At 36.7% G+C, this 22531-nt stretch overlaps 2 protein-coding genes across 21 annotated transcripts in view; one reads left to right on the forward strand and one right to left on the reverse strand.

The window, feature by feature from the left end:
- LOC144980920 (ATP-binding cassette sub-family C member 4-like) overlaps positions 1–7469 on the reverse strand; it is a 139549-nt gene extending 132080 nt beyond the window's left edge. For 4 of the 17 annotated variants that reach the window (XM_078928852.1, XM_078928844.1, XM_078928855.1 and 1 more), the window contains exons 1-2: positions 7112–7237; positions 1924–2169 (exon numbers count right to left, since the gene is read on the reverse strand). In XM_078928852.1, the coding sequence (XP_078784978.1) occupies positions 1924–1997 (74 nt within the window). In that variant the 5' untranslated portion in view covers positions 1998–2169; positions 7112–7237. Of the gene's footprint in view, positions 1–1923; positions 2170–6607; positions 6655–7111 lie in introns of all 17 variants that reach the window. The other 13 variants (XM_078928839.1, XM_078928848.1, XM_078928843.1 and 10 more) reach the window with 12 other exon arrangements.
- On the forward strand, positions 1502–20893 carry LOC144980923 (dnaJ homolog subfamily C member 17-like). 4 transcript variants are annotated; one of them, XM_078928860.1, is made up of 3 exons: positions 1502–1598; positions 13705–14135; positions 17042–20893. In XM_078928860.1, exons 2-3 carry the CDS (start codon positions 13732–13734, stop codon positions 17667–17669), a joined length of 1032 nt encoding a protein of 343 aa, XP_078784986.1. In that variant the 5' UTR covers positions 1502–1598; positions 13705–13731; the 3' UTR covers positions 17670–20893. The 4 variants fall into 4 exon arrangements, with proteins under 4 accessions (XP_078784986.1, XP_078784987.1, XP_078784984.1 ...); XM_078928861.1 differs by lacking the exon at positions 1502–1598 and adding an exon at positions 7498–7560; XM_078928858.1 differs by lacking the exon at positions 1502–1598 and adding an exon at positions 9382–9803.
- The last annotated feature ends 1638 nt before the right edge of the window (positions 20894–22531 follow it).

The following is a 22531-nucleotide window of genomic DNA, read 5'->3' on the forward strand; positions in this document are numbered from 1 at the left end:
ATAAATAAATAAATAAAGATAATTAAATAAATAAATTAAAAAAAACAACATTTTTTTAATACATAAAACGAATACACATAAGAATGAAGAGTGAAAAACTACTTGCAATATTTGCAGGTCGGAAGACTGTACGCATTTGTGGGCTTATATAACATTGTTGTACGGGACAATATTTTGCATTGGTATTTCCATTACAACAATGAGCCAATAACAATTTGGGTTATCAGACCTGCAAGTAAGTGCACTTTATAACGAACTTTATACATATTTGAATTACACACAATTGCATTCAGTTTTTCTCTCTGTTTTATCCGGCGTCGTTGCATACACGCTTTTTCAGATCTTTATCTTACACCACTACCTGATATCCCTGGTTTTGTCACTCTGATTAAGCCAAATGATATTCGATTTAATCCGATCGCCATCGCCGTGTGCACGTTCATTGAAAAGTTGTTGCCTATGTTTAACATTATCTGCTTATTATGTACTGTGGACTAATACTTATAACCACTCTGACAAGCATTAAAAAAAAAAAAATGACGTTAATGCAATTAAATGAAGAGAACCAATTTCAGTTGAGATCGTGATAAATAAAAAGGAGTCTGATGTTTTCACTATTAAAAACAAAACAAAAATTGAGCTTTTTATATAGCGCAATATCCACCAAACGTTCTCAAAGCGCTTTACAAGGGGTCCCTGCCCAACAGCAACACTTAATATAGGACGGAACATGACGTCTGTTAGGCGATATTAACTCATTTTACCACCAAGTACGGTGAGAGAATGTGAGTAAAGAGCCTTTTCCAAGGACTCAACTCTGCGCCAAGCGAGGCTCGAACCCATGACTCTTCCAATCCAAAAGTGAGTGTCATACCACTAGACCACAAAGCTGCACACTAGTGGAGACAAGCACAAAACAAATGACTAAAAGATTAAGTATTTACTTCTTTGCCACTGCTCTTTTGGTGAAAATGACAAGTCATGTTGCCAGGACAGAGTGACAACATATTCCTCTAATTAAGCAATCCAGTCCATCAGAGCCACCTAATAGAGCTTGATTCTATCCCACTTTTTGTGAAGTTAAATAGACGGTAACAATTGCGTGCTACCCTTTAGATAGAAAGCTAATACATCACAGAGTGCTTTAAGCCAGATCAAACAGGCATGGCTACCTAAACCAATTCTGGGGAATTTTGTCCATACTTGGGATCGACACAGATCCCTTTATTAGTGAGTCGAGTGCTCTACCATAGAGATATAAGGACCACCTTGGTTTTTCTTTTTTAAATGGGCTGGAGTCAATGTTCAATTACTTTCAAAATATTCAACCACTGACCAGCCATTTTCACAAACAGCATCCACATTAACAACAATATGACTCATTTGACGCCTGAATTGCTACAATGTTCCTGTTGTAATAATGACAATGATAAGATATGATGTCAGATAAAAAAGAAATCAACTCCCTTCAAAATAACACTAATCAATGGCCTTAGTGGTTCAGAGGCACCCTGCTATAATTCCATTGTTGAGCATGTTTAGTGACTGGATGGGTGACCATACTTGCAAAATTTCTGGCCCTGGCATCGCGTCCAAAGGTAAGGCTCATTGCATACACTATCCCATTCAACTTGAGTTTGAGTGAATTCCTGGCCAAAGGCGGTGGTGGATATTGTAAGAAAGCAAGCACAAACAAGGCACCTACAGACAAGTTTTAAAGTGTGAAATAGAAATTTGATTCCATAAGGCCTACTGAGATAATTAAAAAAAAAAAAAGAAGCATGGAATATCCCCAAAAATGTGCACTATGTTTTAAATGATTGCATTTGCTTTTTTAAAAAAAATTAATCAAGAAAAACTAACATAATTTCAGAATAAGTGATAACACCAGTTTAAATAACAATTTACATCACTATTACTCACCAGAACAAGCCCCTGGAGAGAACATTGGCCTTATCCATGGGATTTGGTCTCGCTCTTTCCTTCTTTTCATTCATATTCTATTTATGTATCCAACTCCAGCTCTCAGTTGATCCAGATTATAGGCTTTTAATATAATTATTAGTATTTCCAATTCTTATTTTGTTTTCAAGTCCTTTTGTTGGTTGTTAGTTTGGTCATTTTCCAGAAGCTGTCTTGATTATCACATGGCTGAGAACTGAGATGATCCTGAGCATGAAGTAAATAATCACAACATTAATGACTATTCTCTTTTTTATATCAAAAAAATTAACAATAAGACGAATCTTGGTGTCATGTATTTTATGCTATCCCTGTGGTGAAATGCATCCTTTATCTAGGAAGCGTATGAGTAAGTATGTGTGTGTAAATGAGCATACACCCATGCAATGTGCAAAATAGGGCAAATAGTCACTTTGTACTGGCATAGCAGTTTTTTGCATCACTTGCAACCGAAAAAAAAAAAGAAAAAATAATTTTAAAAAGAAGAAAATCCCGACTTTGTATTGCGGCTGGAAAATCTGCAGCTTTTGGCAATTTTTCCCGATTTTGTAAGTGTGTGCACCAGAAAAAATGGATAGAACCATCTTGTATTTCCCAGGATTTAACGTAAAAGATTGGGAGTAGCTTCGATTAGCTATGCAGTTTCCCATCTGTTTGTTTGTGGAAGGGATTTTTTTCACTGTAATATGGAAAATAATTGCATAGAAAATTTTTCAGTAACGTTATTACCGAATAGAGCTCATTAATACCATAGGCTATTTCAAACTGCTGTACTTTAATGGATTGCTTATTTTCTGATCAGACAGTAAAGGGACGGGGCCTTCATCTTATTTCAATAAAACAAGATTTTTAAAAAGTAAAGTGAGGATTAAGCCAAGGATCCTGATTGGTGAGTACCAGTGGGGATTGAAACAGGGACAATTTGAGATGGACAGCAACAGAGATTAAACCCAGGATAATGGGTGGGCAGTATTAGAGGGCAGGAAACCTTGAGACCCTGTGTTGTAGACAGTAGTGGGGAATGAACTCGAGAATACGGAATACATAAGTAGGAAGTGGGAAGTGAACCTAGGTGCACCCTGGACTATGGGCTATTATAACCAGTGGAGAGTAAACCCAGCACTTTGGAATGTGAACACCAGTGGGCAGTAACCCTGGGACTATGGGGCTTGTGACACCAGTGAGGAGTGAACTGAGGGCTGTAAGATGTATACACAAGTGGGGAGTGAACAAGAGAGGAATGTACCCATTTTTTTAGATACTACCCAGAACAAGATAAGGTGGATAGCAGCAGGGAGTGAACCTGAACTATGTACGGTGGACATAAGGGAGTAAATATGGAATATATACACCAGTGGGGAGTAATCTGGGACTATGGGAGGTTGAAACCAGTAGAGGTAAAGCCAGGACTGAGATATGGACACCAGAGGAGAATAAACTTGCAACTTTGGGATATGGACATCAGTGAGGAGTGAATCTGGGACTATGGGAGATGGGCACCAGTGAGAGTGAACCCGGGACTATTAGAAGTAGACCCCATTGGGGAGTGAACCCGGGGCTATGAAGGGTGGACATCACGGGGGAGTGATCATGGAACCACAGGATATGGACTCCAGTGGGGAGTGAACCTGGAACTATGGGAGGTGGACACTAGTTGGGGATGAAGCTGGGAATATGGGAGGTGAACGCCAGTCCAAAGTGATGATAGGCACTGAGGAACAATCATGGAACCACAGAATAGGACTCCAGTGGGGAGTAAATCTGAGGCTATGGGAGGTGGACACCACAGGGGATTAACCTGTTACTATGGAAGATGGACATCGATGGGAATTGAATGCGGAACCACAGAATATGGTCTCCAGTGGAAGTGAACCCCAGGACTACGGTAGGTGGACACTAGTGGGGAGTGAACCCCGGGCTATGAGAGGTGAACACCACTGGGAGTGAATGTAGGACCATGTGATGTGGACACCAGTGGGAATGAATTGTTCACGAAATTTTAGGTTTTATCCGTAAAATGTCCCTGAAATTTGAGATTGAGGGTAGGTATTCCTGCAACAGATTTGTTGGGGAGTATTTTTAAAAATCCAGACAGCTTTTTGTAATGATCATTTTTTCTCTCTCTACCAACTACTTAGTCCCACAACTATTTTCTCCTTCGTGAACTTATTGTCGTTTTTAAAAACGTCAATCCCAATTTTTAAAAAAAAAATTTGCATGCAAAATTTGGGAATTTGGCTGTAAAATTTTGGATTTTATTTTGCAAAAAACTGCCATGCCAGTTTGTAAAAATGTCTTTAGCCAAGCATGACCAAGATCCACTATATTTTAATCAACCAAAACGGACGATAAAAAAGCATTCTCATCAGCAGACATGCCAACCAACCTCAACCATTTGAAAAGATTAATCATATTTTTCAGAATATTTATGCTCATTTTCTCATATTTTTTAAGGAAAAATCATATTTTCAACACGTCCAACCATCCAAAATTTCAAAGTTAACATTAACTGAAATTTGTGGAGGTTTATCAAGCTATCAGATGGTGGGAAAACGCTGTTATTCAGTTGACAATCATCTGTCTGGGTATTCAGATTCTCATCTAGGAGGAGACGTTATTTAATGATCTTCAACTATTAAACTTTTATGATTTCCCCCCTTTTTATTACACTCTGGCTGTCTGCATTCAGCAAATTTAAGTCAATATTCCCATATTTTGGAACTCTAAGAGTATTAAAATATGAAAAATCATTCTGGTTGGCAAGCCTGCATCAGTTAATAAAAATCAGATGACCAGATTGCAATACAAAATCACATTCCAACTGCTAAAGAATCTTTAATGCAAGCAGAAAAACTGTATAAGCGACCAGAAACAACCAAGAAGAAACTGGAGGTGGAGAGGACCATCAAAGAGAGGCCAAAATTTAAAACCTTTAGAGATGTGTTTATTCATATTGTACAATTAAGAAACTGCTTTAAAAGCTCCCAAATGACAACAAATGAACTAAACATTGAATAGTGCCCAACATATGTCATTAAATACTATTTTATGCTATCTTTCAAATGCTGAAATAAAAACAAGACGCTCTGTGAACAACCCTGCAGCAAACAACCTCTCACATCCATGGTATTGAGAAGATTGATTGGATGCTTTTACCTTTTCTAGGATCAGTGAGGTTGCATTCATTCTTTAAAAACAATAATAAAGCAGTGACATAATATTATAAGGTAGGATGAATTTGGTGATATTTAAAGTTTATAATGAATGACTTGATGAAAACAGAAAAATGACTTTTATTTTAAAATAAATAAATAAATAGAAATAGCTGATTGGACTATGACTCATGACTAATCTATGGAAGAACGGAATTAAGCACTGAACGTTAAAAAACACACACACGTGAAGACATTTCGTCATTTCTCCTTCAACTTCAACTACTTTAGTTATATTATGTGTGGGTAAAACTTCTGACATATATATATATCATGTGTATGCGCAACATAGAACAAATAATTTCAAGCCACAACAAAAAAATATTAATAAACCACCGACAAGAGCAAAACCCACCCACTAGAAAATGCAACTGCAGAAATAAAGAACATTGCCCGCTAAACAAACAATGCTTAGAATCAAGTTTAATTTACCAAGCCACAGTCACAGAAACTAAAACAAACAAGCAAGAAAAATATGTAGGACTAACAGAAAATAATTTCAAAACAAGATACAACCTCCACACCTCAACATTTAGAAACACTAACAAAAAAACATCCACAAAACTCAGCGAACATATTTGGAAATTAAAAGACAACAAAATAGACCACAACATTTCATGGAAAATTTTATCTAAAGCAACAGGATACACACCAACATCAAAACAATGTAGCTTATGCCTGGAAGAAAAATATACCATAATCAAACAACCTCATGAAGCCACACTCAACATGAAAAATGAGATCTACGGAAAGTGTCCCCATCGGCGCAAATTCCTCTTAATTAACTTCAAACCGGAACCACTTCAAGAAACAACAACAGTCAACAAAACAACTCAGTCCTGAAGATGGCAAATTAAGCCTGAAACATCGATGTAGACTGCCCCAAACATTGTGGTAAATATTTTAAATAATAATTCGCTCCATTACTACATGTCGAGCACTTTTCGTACCATATTTGTATCAAACACGATTCAATATATATATATATATATATATATATATATATATATATATATATATATATATATATATATATATAATTCATAAATAAACACTGCACACCACGGGCATGATATCAATGGCAAAGTCTGAGGTCTTGACCTGTATCATACTCATGATACATTTGACATGACGAATGACTTCGCCTCGTATGGAAATATGAGTAGATAGCGAGAGTAGGTAAGAGCAAGAGCAGATTATGCAAATGATTTTATGTCGGCGGGGGCAATCCAAACTAAAATCATGCCCCGATACTGTCTTTTTAAGCCTTAAAATAACTAGGTATGGTGTATATCATTATTTTACTATGAGCATGAAATTGAACATTGAAAAGCATTTTAATTTAAGCGGGTTTAAAAATTAAAAAAATTTAAGCCGTAGTTTTCTGATGATAATAAAGCCAAAGCGGTTTAGGAAATTGTGTTAATTGTTACCTTCTCAATTGTTTATTTAATCCGTGCTTTTTTATAATGTAGCCGAGCTGCAGAATCAGTGAGATAAATGGTGATCGTGTTTTACATTATATGAACTTGAACATAATGACCTATTTATTTAAATCTAATCTCTAACTCCCATCATGACCATGATGGCCATAAAATGATGAAACTAAATGAAACAACATTCTCTCTTTTTTATATGAATGTAAACTTTAAACAATGTTGTTTGTTTTTTGTTTATACATTTAAAAATTGTTTTTAGCTTTTAAAGACTTTCTTTCAATGAGCAAGTCACTTTATTAGTATTTATGTATTTCCCTCCTTTCCGACGCCAGGTGTCTTTTAATTTAGAGTAAGACTAAGAATAGACGTCTAGCCTGCTATCAAACATCGAAAACTTAAAGAGACAACTGTGAAAAAAATGTTTTAAAGCTTAGGAAGAATTGATCAAATATAAAGTTTGAGTGAATCAATATTTGAGAACACCATATGTCTACATACCGACAGATTGTTCAAATGTAAAACTTAGATATTGAATAGCTTTATTTGTAAATATAATAGAAACATCCTTCACAGTCCATCAGCTGATGACCATAGTTTATCTTGCGTTGCCAAATAAAAGAAAAACATGGACCGGAATTTTTACGAGGAAAAATAAAGCTCGATCGTTCAAGTCACTATTCAAGAAGTAGTAGAATTAGGCTAAAGCCGAGCAAATTCGGGTTGAAAGCATGAAAATTTGCATACAGGTTACCAAGACAATTAAAACCCCCATCTGCTCTATAGAACCATTCTGGCAATCAATCGTAACGTTTCGGTTTAATTAGGTACCTAAGGCCTTAAATTTTATACCGATTACAGCTACATTAAACAAGGGAAATAACTGCGTAAATATATGTGAAATTGGACTAATACCGTGCACATTGGGAAAGCATGAAAATTGGCAACAGGTACCTAGCTAAGACCCATATAAGTGATACCTGCTATAGAACCACTCTCGCAATTTACTATAACAGTGCGTTTTTAGCACTTTTATTTTTTCCTATATAGCATTACCTATCCAAGGAAAATAACAACGAGAATACAATGTGCGTTTAATAATTTTAATATATTGTTGATCATTTACAATAGCTAACAAATGGCTTTAGGTACAGACACTGGACATTTCGGGGAAAAATCTTCGTCAGCAAAAGGAACGTTGAAAACATAAATGAAGTAGGAATTGTAGCGTGTCTATTCCTGGGTGGTTGAAGCATGAGACGTTAGCGTGGTGTTATCTAGTTGACATACTAAAACCTTGTCCCATCAGTCCCTGCGAGAAGTTTTTTTTGTCATTGTAATTGTATCTGAAAACATGCAAACGCGCTCTCTCTCTCTCTCTCTCTCTCTCTCTCTCTCTCTCTCTCTCTCTCTCTCTTTATTTCTTTTAAAGACCCAACAACATTCAATATACAACTAATGCTACCGTTTTAAAACGCTACATTAACTGCACAATGGTTCACCAGCAAGACACGTAAGACCTATTGTACAGAGTCATTTTTGGACAACAACAGATAGAAGAACCACTTTTTATTGGTTAACCTAACGGTCAGGCTACTGCACTTCTCATAACCCGATAATTCAATAGTTTGAGTTTATATATATATATATATATATATATATATATATATATATATATATGTATATATATATATATATATATATATATATATATATATATTATATATATATATTAATAGGGCATAATCTTAATCAATCGATAATTTAAGTGTAAATTGCTTTTTTGTGTTGTTTTTTAAAATGTTTTTGACCAAAGTTATTTTTTAAAGGACGTGTTTTGTCTGTGTTCGGCAGAATAATTTAGATGATCCTTCCATTATTGAAAGTGTACTGACATTATAACATCATTATATTATAGTGTTGAAAGTTCTGTCCAAAGACTTGGCCGCCAGTTGATTACGTCTTTAATCTCCCAACGACGAACTCATAAAGAACATAATATATGACCCTTAGTGCGCGTGTGAATGCTGAAGAAGCTAGATTTGCAATTTTTTAAAAATGTATGAATGAAAAGTTTAGCCGAAAAAAAAAATACAATTGATAATTCCAGAATTCGACAGTATGACAGTATCGTTTGCCAACGAAAGATAACACTTGCATCTCTTTCAATATACCCTCTCATCCAATATCAAGAAGTCACGAGTGAATTCATACAAAGTTACTACTACTACTACTACTACTACTACTACTACTACTACTACTACTACTACTACTACTACTACTACTACTACTACTACTACTACTACTACTACTATTCAATTCAATTCAATTCAATTCAAATATTAATTTATTGTCGGCATTTAAAAAATGTTTCATAGATAATGTAGTCAGGCTAATAGAAGCCTTTGACCGACATAGGTTTTAACACATAGTGCATAAAAATACATAGTAATACATTTTCCTTTAAAACATTCCCTCGTCAAGATTCCAATCATGACACACAAAGAAAAGTAACATAATATATATATATATATATATATATATATATATATATATATATATATATACTACTACTACTACTACTACTACTAATAATAATAATAATAATGATAATAATAATAATAATAATAATAATAATAATAATAATAATAATAATAATAATAATAATAATAATAATAATAATAATAATAATAATAATAATAATAATAATAACGCATATCCGCAATGAGTATGGAAATAGTACACTCTTTAGAATGGGAAAGCATTTTTTTGCCTCCTAATCTTTCTCTTTCATTAAAAAAAAAAAAAAAATTTTTTATTCTCTATTGTCTTCTGGCACTTTTCTATTCACTTCATATCTTGTTGTTTCCGCTTTCACTACACTTTTTACAAGCCATAACAAGCGATATTCTAACGTTTTATTCCCCGTCTTCGCCTGTACTGTTTTGAAGTGGGATGATCAAGATTCAATGGACTCTTATTAAATACACCACCGTTCTTCGTTCGGTACGGATACTGACAAAGTGTTAGTATTGCTGTACTGTTGTTGTGGTAGCTGGTAGGATAAAGCCAGGATAAAAATGTCTGAGTGAGTCATGATCATGATCTCATCCTGTATCGTCTGGACATATTGACATTGTTGGTAAACAAGTTCCCTACCACCATCTTGCTTTATTCACACAGATTGTTTTAAGTAAGTGTACCTAGGCTGAAAAATAAATGTTTTTATGAACCTCCGTTGACGGTGTATCTTAACGGATCGTTTTTATACACCTCCGTCACGCATGCGCATTCCACTATTCCACCCAATTTCATTAGCCTTAGCTAGCGATATTGTGTTTCTGCATTTCTTCTTCTTCTTCTTCTTCTTCTTCCTTTGATTGCCCACAATCAATTGGTTGATTATTATGGCAAATATGAAACTGCTTTCTAATCTCTCTGTATTCCTTGTTTATAATCGTTAGTCTAAAATCAATTTCCAGGGACATTCAGGCAATTCAGGGGTCATCAACGTTGGTCAGTGGTGGTTTGTGTAAGGTCTAAGTATTTGCATAGCAACTTGCCACAAAAGCATCAATTGTAGTGGCTTCGGTCACTTTAGCGTCAAGCTGGTTCCAGTCTTTGACCGCACGCAGCAAGAAGGAAAAACCACGGTATTGTGTTCTGTGTGTTATGAGGCTGTATTGGTTGTTGTTACCTCTTCTCTGTCTCAAAGGTGCTGGTATCAGTTTTTTCTTGATGACTGGGCATTCAATAACTGGACATGGCGAAAGTTATATAGTGACATTTGTAGGATGTTTTTGTTAATAAATTTATATAAAAAAAATAACAATAATTTAAAAAATCGAAATATAAATATAAAACCAGAAAATAGACGTTGCATTGAAGGTAAAATAATGTTTTAGACAGACCTTATTAAATGTGATGAACAGTCAGGTGGCTCCGTAGCGCAGTGGACAAGCTGTCAGACTCCTACCTTGAAAGTACCGGGTTCGATTCCCATTGTTGACTTTTTTTTTTTTTGATTTACTTTGTTTTTGTTTGCTTTTTTTCTTTCAAAAAGTTTTTATCATGTTTAAAAAAAACTTCGATTTTAATTTTCTAAAATTATTTATTTATTTGAGATCAGTATTTGTGTGCCATGTTTCTTTTTACTTTTGATTTTTTAAATTATTGTTATTATTCTTTAATTTATTATCATTGTACATCGGTAATCACGCAGCGTGCTAAACTACAATCTAAAACTATTTAAACCTCATGGACGTACGCAGCAACATTTTCATTAATTTACCATCACCGCCAATGGAGGTGCATAAAGACGGTGCGTTTTTGTACACCTCCAACGGAGGTATATAAAAACGCCACCTAAATACAATGGAATTGAAGATAAATACAAAGAATAGTAAAGGGATGCCGGTATCAGTAGGCCTACAATCATTAGTGGCAGCAGCAGCAGCAGAAGGAACAGGAAGTAGTAGTAGTAGTAGTATGGAGTTTAATAGAAATTCTAAATGTAAATCACACACTTGAAACCAATGTCATTTGAAAGAGCTGGCAACACAGATTACAAAACAGTAAGATATGAAGTGAGTAGAAAAGTGCCAGAAGACAATAAAGAATAAAAAAATTTTTTTCCGCGGCGGTGGTGGGGTTTGAACCTGCGACCTTATTGGTACGACAAAACAGTTCGAATTTTGTTTCTATCTTGATTAGAAATGTAGTTACGGCAGTTCAAAGTCTGAAATTTCAGACCAATTTTTACCTCAAAATTACCATAGCAAAGTTGTGACCGAAATCGCGTGATGTTAATAAAAAATGGTTAAAACAGTCAATATGGAGTTATCATATATTGTATACCAAGATGGTCATCTTATCGAGGACAATGCATTTACATTAATAAAGAGGAAGATAAACATTTCAAATTAACAAAGTATTACATAATATGACACAAATGTTACATAATTAAGAACTCGGCTAGACATGAGAAACAATTTGCTATATCACATCTGGATTTATCCCCAATATCTCACTGAAATAATTGCAAATAATTCCCCTCTTTGATTTAATACATAGAGAATAAAAAAGGGTTTGAGAGTATTTAAATGAAAACATATAATGAACATGTTGCGTAATGACATAATCAGTTTATTTTTACCTCTGGCAATTTAATTGCAATAAATAAAATGGTAGATTGAAAAAGTTCAAATTAATTGAAACAGATTCCCTATTTTAATTAGAAGGAAAGTTCTGGCTTTTAATACTTTAAAAAATTATGCTGAACCACATTGGGTTTATTGCTATTACATCATTTGAACTGGCAATTTATATGTTATTCCCCCCCCCCCCCCCCCCCCCCCCTTTCTCTCTCAATGTGTGGGGGTGTCAAAATTTATAATAGAACTTCTTACCATAATAATTATTAAGGCTAAGGCCTTTAGAATATGGATACAAATGATAACAAACATATTTAAGCATATGGGAAAGAAACTTGATGACTTGATGGCAAAATAAAATAAAGTTAAAGCAATTGGTATTTTTAAAATATCGATATTATTAATATCGGATTTCACAAAGAGAAGAAATATATGAACTTTTAAAACAAAAACTATAAAATGCCCATAAATAAAGTTGGAAAGTATGTATTCAAAATAAAAACATAGTAAATAATAGTACTGAAAATATTATGGACTAAATTTAAAATAGTACATAACTAAATTTAAATTATCGATATGAATATCGATATCGTCGGGCAGCCATGAGGAGAAGATAATGCAAACATGGCATTTCGGCGCAGAGTTAAAAAGTGTCTATGCATAGATATAGAGCCGTGAAATTTGGCATGAATCAAGTTTAGATATTATTCTAAAAACAAGCGTTTTTATTTTTAAAACACACGTGGTAAATGAAAAATAAATGCAATTGGAAATTGCCAAATTTTAACTCCATATAACTTCTGGAGTTATTAATGGATTTTGACGTAATTGGCACCATTTAAAAGGAAATTGAAAGACGAAAATAATGATACCAAAATATCTGCGATATATTCCTCTTTATAATGAAGTTATACATCTTTAATTGAACCCCCCAAAACGCGAACTGCAATTTCCAGTCACAACTTTCCTATGGGCGAGTTGGGTCACAATTTGACTGCCACTGCTGCTGCTCACTAAACTGCCTAGTTGTAGTAGTGGTAGTAGTAGCAGTAGTAGTAGTAGTAGCGGTAGTAGTTGTTGTAGTCAAAGTAGTAATGATACTGATATATAATAAATGGAAATGACGATGGATGGCCGGGGGAGTCGAAACAAAGGTAGTATAATATTTAAATTAGGTCCAGTCTCGAGTTCATGCCGTGAGGTGAACGGGTGTTCAGTTTTAGTATCAGTTCTGCCTCCCTATATTTTCTATGTTGTTTGGTGGTGTGACAGAACTGAAGGACGGCAACTTGGATGTGGTGCAATCCCCGATGACTGGACCCATTGAAGTGGTGGGCGACAGGTCTATTGAAAACGACGAGGACAAACCTGTATATCGCATACAACTCACTTCACGGCTCCATTTATGTCCCATTTGTTTATATGATACCATGTCTTGTTTCAAACAGATGAGGGCAGGTAGCTTAATTTGCTCATCAGCGTAGAGAGTTCGCAGAGTTTGTCAGCCAGCCTTGTTGTGGTCCCCACAGTAGTTGAGAGGCGCATGATTGGTACTAAGTTTGAAAGCCATATTTTTTGTGGCTGGATAGTTCAGTGTGTTGGGTGACCGCTCGATGTCACCCCCCCCCCCCCCCCCCCCCCCCCCCTCTCTCTCTCTCTCTCTCTCTCTCTCTCTCTCTGTCCACCAGGCGGAGGGTGTCATGGCAATTGGTATTGAAGTTGGTACTGACCTTGTGACTTTTTATTCTCTATTTTCATCTGGCACTTCTCCATATCCTTTTTTTTTTTTTTCAACATTATCGATACCAGTGCCTGCCCCACACTTTTTCTGAAGATATATGATTATGACTTAGGGTAAAATAAAACTGAAGAGAATTTGTACTATATCAAGTTATTTGTTTCTCATCACTCTTTGAATTTTAGTATTCTTTTCATCCTTAGGATTGTAGCTGTGAAACCGGTGATAATATGGCTAAGACTACAAACATAGGGAATAAAGACCTTTATTTATTACTGGGAGTTGATGAAACAGCAAATGAAAAAGAAATTGTGAAAGGATATAGGAAGAAAGCATTGGGATGCCATCCTGACAAGAACCCTGATAATCCCAAAGCAGCTGAGGAGTTTCATGAACTCTCGTTAGCTTTAAAGGTACTTACAGATGTTGCAGCCAGAGCTGCTTATGACCGCTCAAGAAAGGCAAAAAAAGAAGTTGAGGCTCGGAACAAGGTTTTGGACGGTAGACGGAAAAAATTCAAAGAAGACCTAGAAGCAAGAGAACGAGCTGCAGAGAAAAATCATCATGTTTCAAAGGTTGATGCTGACAAGGAACTACAATTAGAGATTGATCGGCTGAGAAAAGAATGTTCAAGGTAAGAACAAAAAATATTACCATGTTATTACCATTACTGCCCGACTCTAGGTAAGCAAACATCCTGTGCAAAAGTGCTCCAACTTTGTATTCTCAACTACTAACATTGTCGTCAAAAAGTTATAGATCTCATGAAATTGTGTATGGGCATATTTGCAGTGTTGAAGTACATTTTATATTTTGATTATTTTCTTGTCGGGTTATTATTAGTATCATCAGCAAAAGTCTTTACCATGTAGCTGATTTTGATGACAACATTGTAAACAATCTTAGTGTAATCAGTGATGACAATCTTCCTTGGAATTCTGGGATTTTGGGATTTTCTACGAAATTTTCAGCTGATTTTGCAGTGTCAAACATTTTCCTCTGATAAAAGCTCAACTCAAGTGGTGAATCCGTTAAAAATTCATCATTATGTCTTGTTTCATATTTTGACACCTGTACTCAGTTGCATAAATTTTGGTGACACTCCCATTTTTAACGCACCAGCCTAGACAAACTGGTGTCAGCTGTCAAAAGTGACACGAGGCAGTGATGCCAAAACTCAGGTTTCACTGGAAAAAAGCCAGTCTGGAGAAAAAAATTCATGTATACGGCACTTCCGTCAAATTCTGGTGAGGTTAGATTGTCCCAAGGATAGACCCTCCCCCCCTCTCTCATCACTGCCACTACTACTACAACCACCACCACATCTTCATCACTACCACCACATCATCATCACTACCTCTACTACAACCACCACCACAACCAAATCATCATCAGTGCCACCACTACTATAACCACCACATCATCATCACTACCACTACTACTAGAACCTCTACCACCACATCATCATCACTACTACCACTACAACTACTACATCCACCACCACATCATCATCACTACCACTACTGCTACAACAACACCACCACATCATCATCACTACCACTACTGCTACAACAACACCACCACATCATCATCATCATCACTACCACTAATACTGCAACCGCCACCAACACATCATCATCACTACCTCTACTAATACAACCACCACCACCACCACATCATCATTGCTACCACTACTACTACTGCAACCATGACCACCACCCTATCATCACTACCAATACCACTGCAACCACCACCACAACATTATCATCACTGCCACTGCTACTACAACCACCACAACCACATCATCATCCCTACCACTACTACTACAAACACCACACCACTATTACTACAACCACTACATCATCATCATCATCATCACTACTACTACAACCACCACCACCACCACTCATTATCACTAACACTACTGCAACCACCACCACATCAATATCATTACCATAACTACAACAACTACCACCATCACATCATCATAATCACTACCTCTACTACTACTACCTCCACCACCACATCATCATCACTACCTCTACTACTACAACCACCACCACCACATCATCATTACTACCACTACAACCACCAACACTGCATCATTATCACTGCGACTACTACGACGGCAACCACGGCCACCACCATTTTCTCAATGTGTCAGTGTTATTGTTGACAGTAATAATCTGTTCCACTGAGTTCGTTGATTAGTTGGAAGAAGGAGATGCATACAAGCATTTTAAAAATTATTTTGACGTCATTTACAGATTATTTTTTTTCACCGTTTGTTTTACAAATCCTGTTTTGTAAATAAGACAAAAAGTAAATATCTGTGACAATGACTTATTTTACCCAATAGCGAACTACATACACCCCAATTTGTATGTGAAGAGTCGCACTTTACAAATTCTCGTCTACAGTGAAAGTTTTAAGGCCTCTTTTCTCTCATAATTCTTTGTTTCTGTTCCATTCCTTTAACAAATCGATTGTCATATAAATCGCAAATATAATGAAAAAAGATATATTGCTTTACTTGAACCATTGTACTCTTTCACATCTTACATCAGAAATATCCAATGCCTTTCTTCTTTGCTATTGTGTCTGACTCTACACAAAGGAATTACCAAGGGTCAAAGCTTATTATGTTTATTGAGCATACAGGTTAATATTATTGTTATGTAGTTAAAATGCTTCTTTCTCAATTATTAACATTATTGTTTCTGACATCTTTAATTAATAGGGAAGGTTGGGAAAATGAATTATCTGAATGTCCTCCATGGCACTAAATGCCATCTCGATCATGGTCCATTGTTACTGTAGTATTGTTGAATAATCATTTACCCTGCCAAATAACTTAATCTTTTACCTTGAGTCATGTAATACACAATGAAATTTCCTGTTTTGGATTAATAAAGTTCATCTTATCTTTTATATATAAATAAGTTACATCCAGAATTGTCTAAATAATACCCAAATTTTCATTATCCAAAGGAGTTTGTAATATTATGGAGCAATTGCCTACGTTTAAGAACAACGAAAGAGTCAAGAAATTTTCTAGATATGGAACTTGAGCAGTTATATAGTACAGCATCCACTAAATTATGTGCTCATAGAGCTTTACTAGAGGTCACTGTTCAACAGCGACACTTAATATTTTGGTTGAGAGATGATGACTGCTAGGTAATATTACAATTTTTTCCAACACTGTTAACGACCAGGTATTCATTTTACATCTGAGTACGGTGAAAGAATGTGAGTAAAAAGCCTTTTCCTAGGACTCAACCACTTAGAGCGGGACTTGTACCCAGACAAGACCCTCTGATCTGAAGGCGAGTGTTTTACCACAAGACCACATAGCTGCACGTTAACTAAGACAAGGGGAAAAAAAGAAATTGTTGTTTATGTTTTCACTTCCGACTCTCTCTCTCTCTCTCTCTCTCTCTCTCTCTCTCTCTCTCTCTCTCTCTCTCTCTCTCTCTCTCTCTCTCTCTCTCTCTCTCTCTCTCTCTCATTTTAAATCATTTCCATTTCTTTTCTTAGGATATTGGAGGATCAACAAAATTACCTGCGCGAGTTGATGAAAATGAAAGCCTCAGAGACTGAAAAGGAGAAGAAAGGTGATGAAAACAAAGATATTCCAAGAATCAAGCTGAAGTGGCGATCGGCAAAGGGAGACCCTGCCAATGGTGGATACAATGAAACAATTTTATCCGACATTTTCTCGTGTTATGGAAGAGTTAGCACGCTACTCGTCTCCAGTAAAAGGAATGGAAGTGCCATTCTTGAATTTGAACCCTCAGGTGTTTCTTCAGATGTTCTCGATGAGAATGGATTGGCAGATAATCCTTTGAATATTGTATGGCTATCTGGCAAACCAACTGTCAATTCGAATTCAGATTCCATCAATTCTACTTATATACCTCAGTACAGTTCCTCTATTCCAAACAGCAGTAAAAGTTCTGTGAATTTTGCATCGCCGACAGAGTCTGGTAATAATTCTGATTACAATTCAGGGTCTAGAGTAAATTTTCCTTGTGGAGACTATACCTCTGGGAGCCAAAGTCAATCCTCTGACTTTGAGAGTTTGGTGCTGAGAAAAATGCGACAAGCTGAGGAGAGAAAAAGACTGATTGAGCAAATGGCAAAAGAAGACGAGGACAATGGCTAGATTTCTGTATAGTTTTCTCTCATTATGCTCTATTATTTTAAATTGTACCTCCCCATTTAAATTTGCAATTTAAAAAAAAATGGAAATGTGTCCCAATAAAATTTTGGCAAGCAATAGCTAACAGTTGAAATGATTGGGGGGGGGGGGGGGGGGGTGATCTTTCTCTTTGGCCAGAGAGGTCATCTGCATTTTTAATCTCTCTACATTTTTGCTTTTCCATTTCCACATTGCTTTTGGTCCCTGCCCTAGAGTGAAACTAATTGGCTATGCTTTGGCTCTGGCATCCTTAAAGAGTGGGAAATAGTTAATGTATGTGAATTGTTTTTCCTTGTAAATTTTCTTTTTTTATTCTCTATTTATGTTTGATTGCTTAATTTTCATTTCATTTGTTATAGTAGAACAATTGCAATAGATAATAAACAAAAATTGTATTAACTATCGTGATTGCCAGATCACGGTATTCTGGCCGTAGGACTCCATGGCTAGGATGGGTCCAGATGATAGGCTTGGGGTTTTATCTTGTGTCTGGCTAAAATCGCATCCAGACTCGAGCAGATTGGGCCAGATCTTGAACTGAGGGTTTCAAATCCTAATGCATTATAACTTCTTTTCAATTTTTTGTACAATAGTTCGAATCTATGTCTGTCCCTTTCTGTATGACTAAGGATCAAGCACGTTTTTGTGTTTTTTCAAATCCCTTCTATGATGCCAATTCTTTCCAAATATTTTCAAACTTTTCCTTCTTTGCGATAGATTCCTGTTATCATCCGTGATAATTCTCATGTCTAACTTGTCTACTGCCTGTTCTAAAAGTCTATGGTGCTTGATGACTATCCCTAACATTATGTGAAGGTATGGAGGTACTGCGTGTGTAAGTTCAATGTTTATCAATGGCCATCTCAAGCAATTGTTGAACTTGGGTGTGTGATTTATATCTCCATTATGCTTATCCATCAAGCATGAGGTGTCTTCCTTTATCCCTTCTAGTGTTCTTTGTGGAAATGGGGTTTCTGCTCTTGAACTAAAATATCGTTTTGGCTATGTACACGACAGACATGGAAAGGTGCCTTGGGGACCTGTCAGACCATACACTTTGGTCAGATACTCATAATCACCATTGATGAAAATAACAGTCGTTTTACCTCTCCATCTTAAGTTGTTCTGAATGTCATTAATCTGGGGCTCTAGCTTTAGTTCTATGTTTTCGTAACTGTCCTTGACATATGCCAGTCCTATAAATACGGTATTTGTTGTTGTGTTTGTTTTGCCTACATTCAAAAGCTGCATGGTCAATTTAAATGAGTCCTTTCCGTGGTCCCCACCAAACTTGATCCACACTTCATCATCTGGGATGGTGTCACTGTGTGACAAAGTGAGATCTTTACTTTTGTAAGAATCTAAAAGACCCTCCATCAATGTTCTGATATCATTGACGAAGGCAAATGGCTTTTCGTTTGTCAAGTCTTTGTCTCCAATAAAATTCATGCTTTCCACGCTCACCATTTTCCCTATTATTTCTTTTGATGCACTTCGACTATCTCCTTCATTTTCCACCTTTATTCCCCTTCCTTTCAGAAACTTCTGTTGTTTCCGAACTTGTCTCCAGGATTATCCCATGCATTCCTTCATTGCCAAAGTGTCATCATGGGGAATGAATACTTTGTCCTTGATGCCAGCTCGTCCAGCGATAATCCGCCTCTTTTTGATAGGTAATTTCTTTAATTCAGATGCCGTCTGTACATTTATAGACTCATCATTCTCACCGGCAATGACATTTCTAATCCTTTCCAAAAGCTTGACACGTTTTCTTTTGGTTGGTGTCTTTGCCTTCTCACTTTCTTTTCGAGGCACGCCCACTCGCACTACGGAAAAGCTCCCTCTTCTTTGTTTGAACGTGACGACAGGATTTATTTTAAACATTGCTTTTAACACTTTCAAAGTTATTTTATTTTCATCTTCTGTGATATTGTCCTCTTCATGCTTACGTTTTCTCGGCAATGTATTGATTTCATTTGGAACAACCTTTGAATCAGACTTTTGAGGTGTCATAGCGGTTGCAGCATCGCTTGTCTTTTTCGATGGAGTAGAAGATTCGAAATGCCTCCAAATAGTGCCTTGATTGTTCAAGTATTGACTGCATGTAGGCTGACTTTCTAATTCTAATATTTCCTCATATTGTGGTGGTGCATGGTGATCTTCGTCTAATGCAGATTCCTCATGGCTTGACTGGGTCATTTGCATAAGGTCATTAGATACTATAGTAATCTGTCTTCCCAACGCTGAGGGTCTTCCTTGTCTATTCAGCTTGAAGCTGGGAGTGTGTCTTGGCAGGCTTTTTTTTTGTTTGAAATCCAATTTAACATGGCGCAGACATCGAGCATGTGCTTACATTGTTGTCTCTGGCAGGTCGTATGCCTCTATGATATCTTTTTCGCAAAAAAAGTTTTTAATTATAATAGGGTATAAATAAATGAATTCGTTTTAACAACTGAATGTCCCTAATAATGCTATTATTATGCAATAATTACATTATCTAATGTTTATTGTAATTGGAACAATTTTCATGACGTGTTACGGGTATCGGACAACAATTTGATTGTTCGCCAATAATTATATTTTTAAACATACTCAAAGGCCTCACAAATGAGTGAATTTTAGGTCTTTGCGTATAGAACTAATAAATCATTCTGTTTTTTTGTTTTTTTTTGTTTTTGTATTCAAAATCAAAGTAAAAGATTTGATCTTCGCATTTCCTAATGAGGACAACCAAATTGAAGCATAAGTGATAGAAAAGTAATGCCTCAGTAATCACTACTAATCACTGACAAATTATGTCAATTTCAGTCTCCATAGAGATAGGGCAATTATTTAACAATGGTATAAACCAGAGAAATGCCGTTTTAGAGCAATTGGGGATATATTACAAAATGAAAAGTAACATAGGCACTCCATGACAGATTTTTTCTCAAGCTTTTGATCCTTTTTATATGTAGCAAGGTAGCGAAGGGTTGCTATCAGTTTTTCATTTGGGCTGATGGCTGATCTCATCACTGTTGTTTTTTTTTGGTAATCAATGGTGACACCAAATCTAGTAAATGGAGATAGAATGTTGTCTCGTCCATTCGCATGAAATTATTAAAATCTTCTGGGTACGCTCTTATCTCTTCCAGGAGATTTATATGGTAAAGCGTGTCCCTCTTTAGAATACACTGTTTTGTCCAAAACGTCAAGAGCTTTTTTTCTTTTTTTTTGTTTGTTTGCTTTTCTTAAAAGAAACAAAGCTGAATAATATTTCTTGTCAGCTTCACTCGCCATTTTGCAACATGTACACTACACATGTGACCAGACAGGAATTACGTTGATGTTGTACGTAAGCACACACCTATGTCTGATTGTGTAATAGCACAGCTGGTCCGACTCATGCATATGGAATGCATACGACAACTTGCAACAAATTGGATTTTCTCTTGCATATGGCGCGCATACTACAGTACAGTGACAAGCGTAGGACCCTGTCATTATGTGTAATAGCCCTATAAGACTGGGGCAGCTGCCCAATCAGCTGTTGTATAACCCCTACCACTAGCATATTATCCAGAACTTTGTTTTCCTCATTCACAAAGTGGACCGGGGTTCCCCTCATGCTAAGCTTGATAGGCGTTGCATTCCCTGTGTTAATTGAGTTTTGCACTGCAGAAAAGCTGCCTAGGTCGAAGTCCGAATCAGCGAAGACATCCTGAAATTCGATGAGTAGATCCTTGAGCGTAGCCTGCTCCTCTGGAGGCAGCTCAGTCTTTGCTTCATTCCACATGTCTTGAAGTTTGGATGGGAGAGTGTCTGTGGCTACTCTCCGTACACGAGCCTCATCAGGGGTGGCCCAAGAATCCAGAATATTCTCTTCCTGAATGAAATGCCATGTGTCTATTATCGTGTCCTTGGGCAAGGTGACCTCTTCTCCCATTGGGTTAAGCAAATGCAAACTGGGTCGTGTGTTGGTCCATAAACAGCACTAAAGACGACAATGGGCAGCTCCTGAGATGGCTCTAACCAAGAGAAGGGTGGTTCCATGACGTCCCTGTGCAGGGTAACCGCTATCTCAGTTGTGTGGGGAATCCTCAACCTCTCCTTTTTTCTGTAGAGTGTGGGGGATTGCATGGTTGGAAACGTTTCTGAAGGAAGGCTCATCCAACTCTAGTGACTCAGTGGTAGGGGTTTGATCAGCGGAGTCACTAGGGCCTAGATTCATGATGAGGGGAACTGTTCCGTTGGCCCAGGTCATAAGTCTGCGGTCCATATCAATCTTGACCCTTAATCACTGAAGTAGGTCCATTCCAAGGAGCATAGAATCTACGATGGGAGCTGTGTAGATGTCTGAGCTAATTAATTGGGTGCCCAACTTGATGTCGACAGGGCCGATCCTCTTAGCTTCGAAGGTCTACTGGGGTTTGTCAGGCAGGTTATCAGATGTCTGCTCAGATGATGCTGTATCCACTACGGTTTCCACCAAATGTTTGTTAACGGAGCACAATACTTTAATAGAGGAACTTGATTGTGGCTGTGAACCATGATTACTTCCTCAATGGGGGCTGTAAGTCCTATATTGGCAGCCCGATCCAGTAGCTGGAGCAGCAGTGGGCTGATTAAGCTGTCCCATTGGAGTTTCCCTGGATTGCTGACGATTTTGATCACATTGTCTGCTGAAGTGACCTGGGTTCCTGCAGGTGTAGCATCTCATGGGTGATGGGGATCTGGGCGACCTAGGGGGAGGATCTCTCTTCTCTGGCTGCCTAGAAAGTATCAAGTCTAACTTCAACGTTTTTACAGTCTCCGTTTTGTTTTTGATTATTTCATCTCTGAGTTTT

This window comes from Berghia stephanieae, chromosome 10 (assembly GCF_034508935.2).
Source record: "Berghia stephanieae isolate SIO BIC M18660-M18661 chromosome 10, UCSD_Bste_1.3, whole genome shotgun sequence".
NCBI lineage: Eukaryota > Metazoa > Mollusca > Gastropoda > Nudibranchia > Aeolidiidae > Berghia > Berghia stephanieae.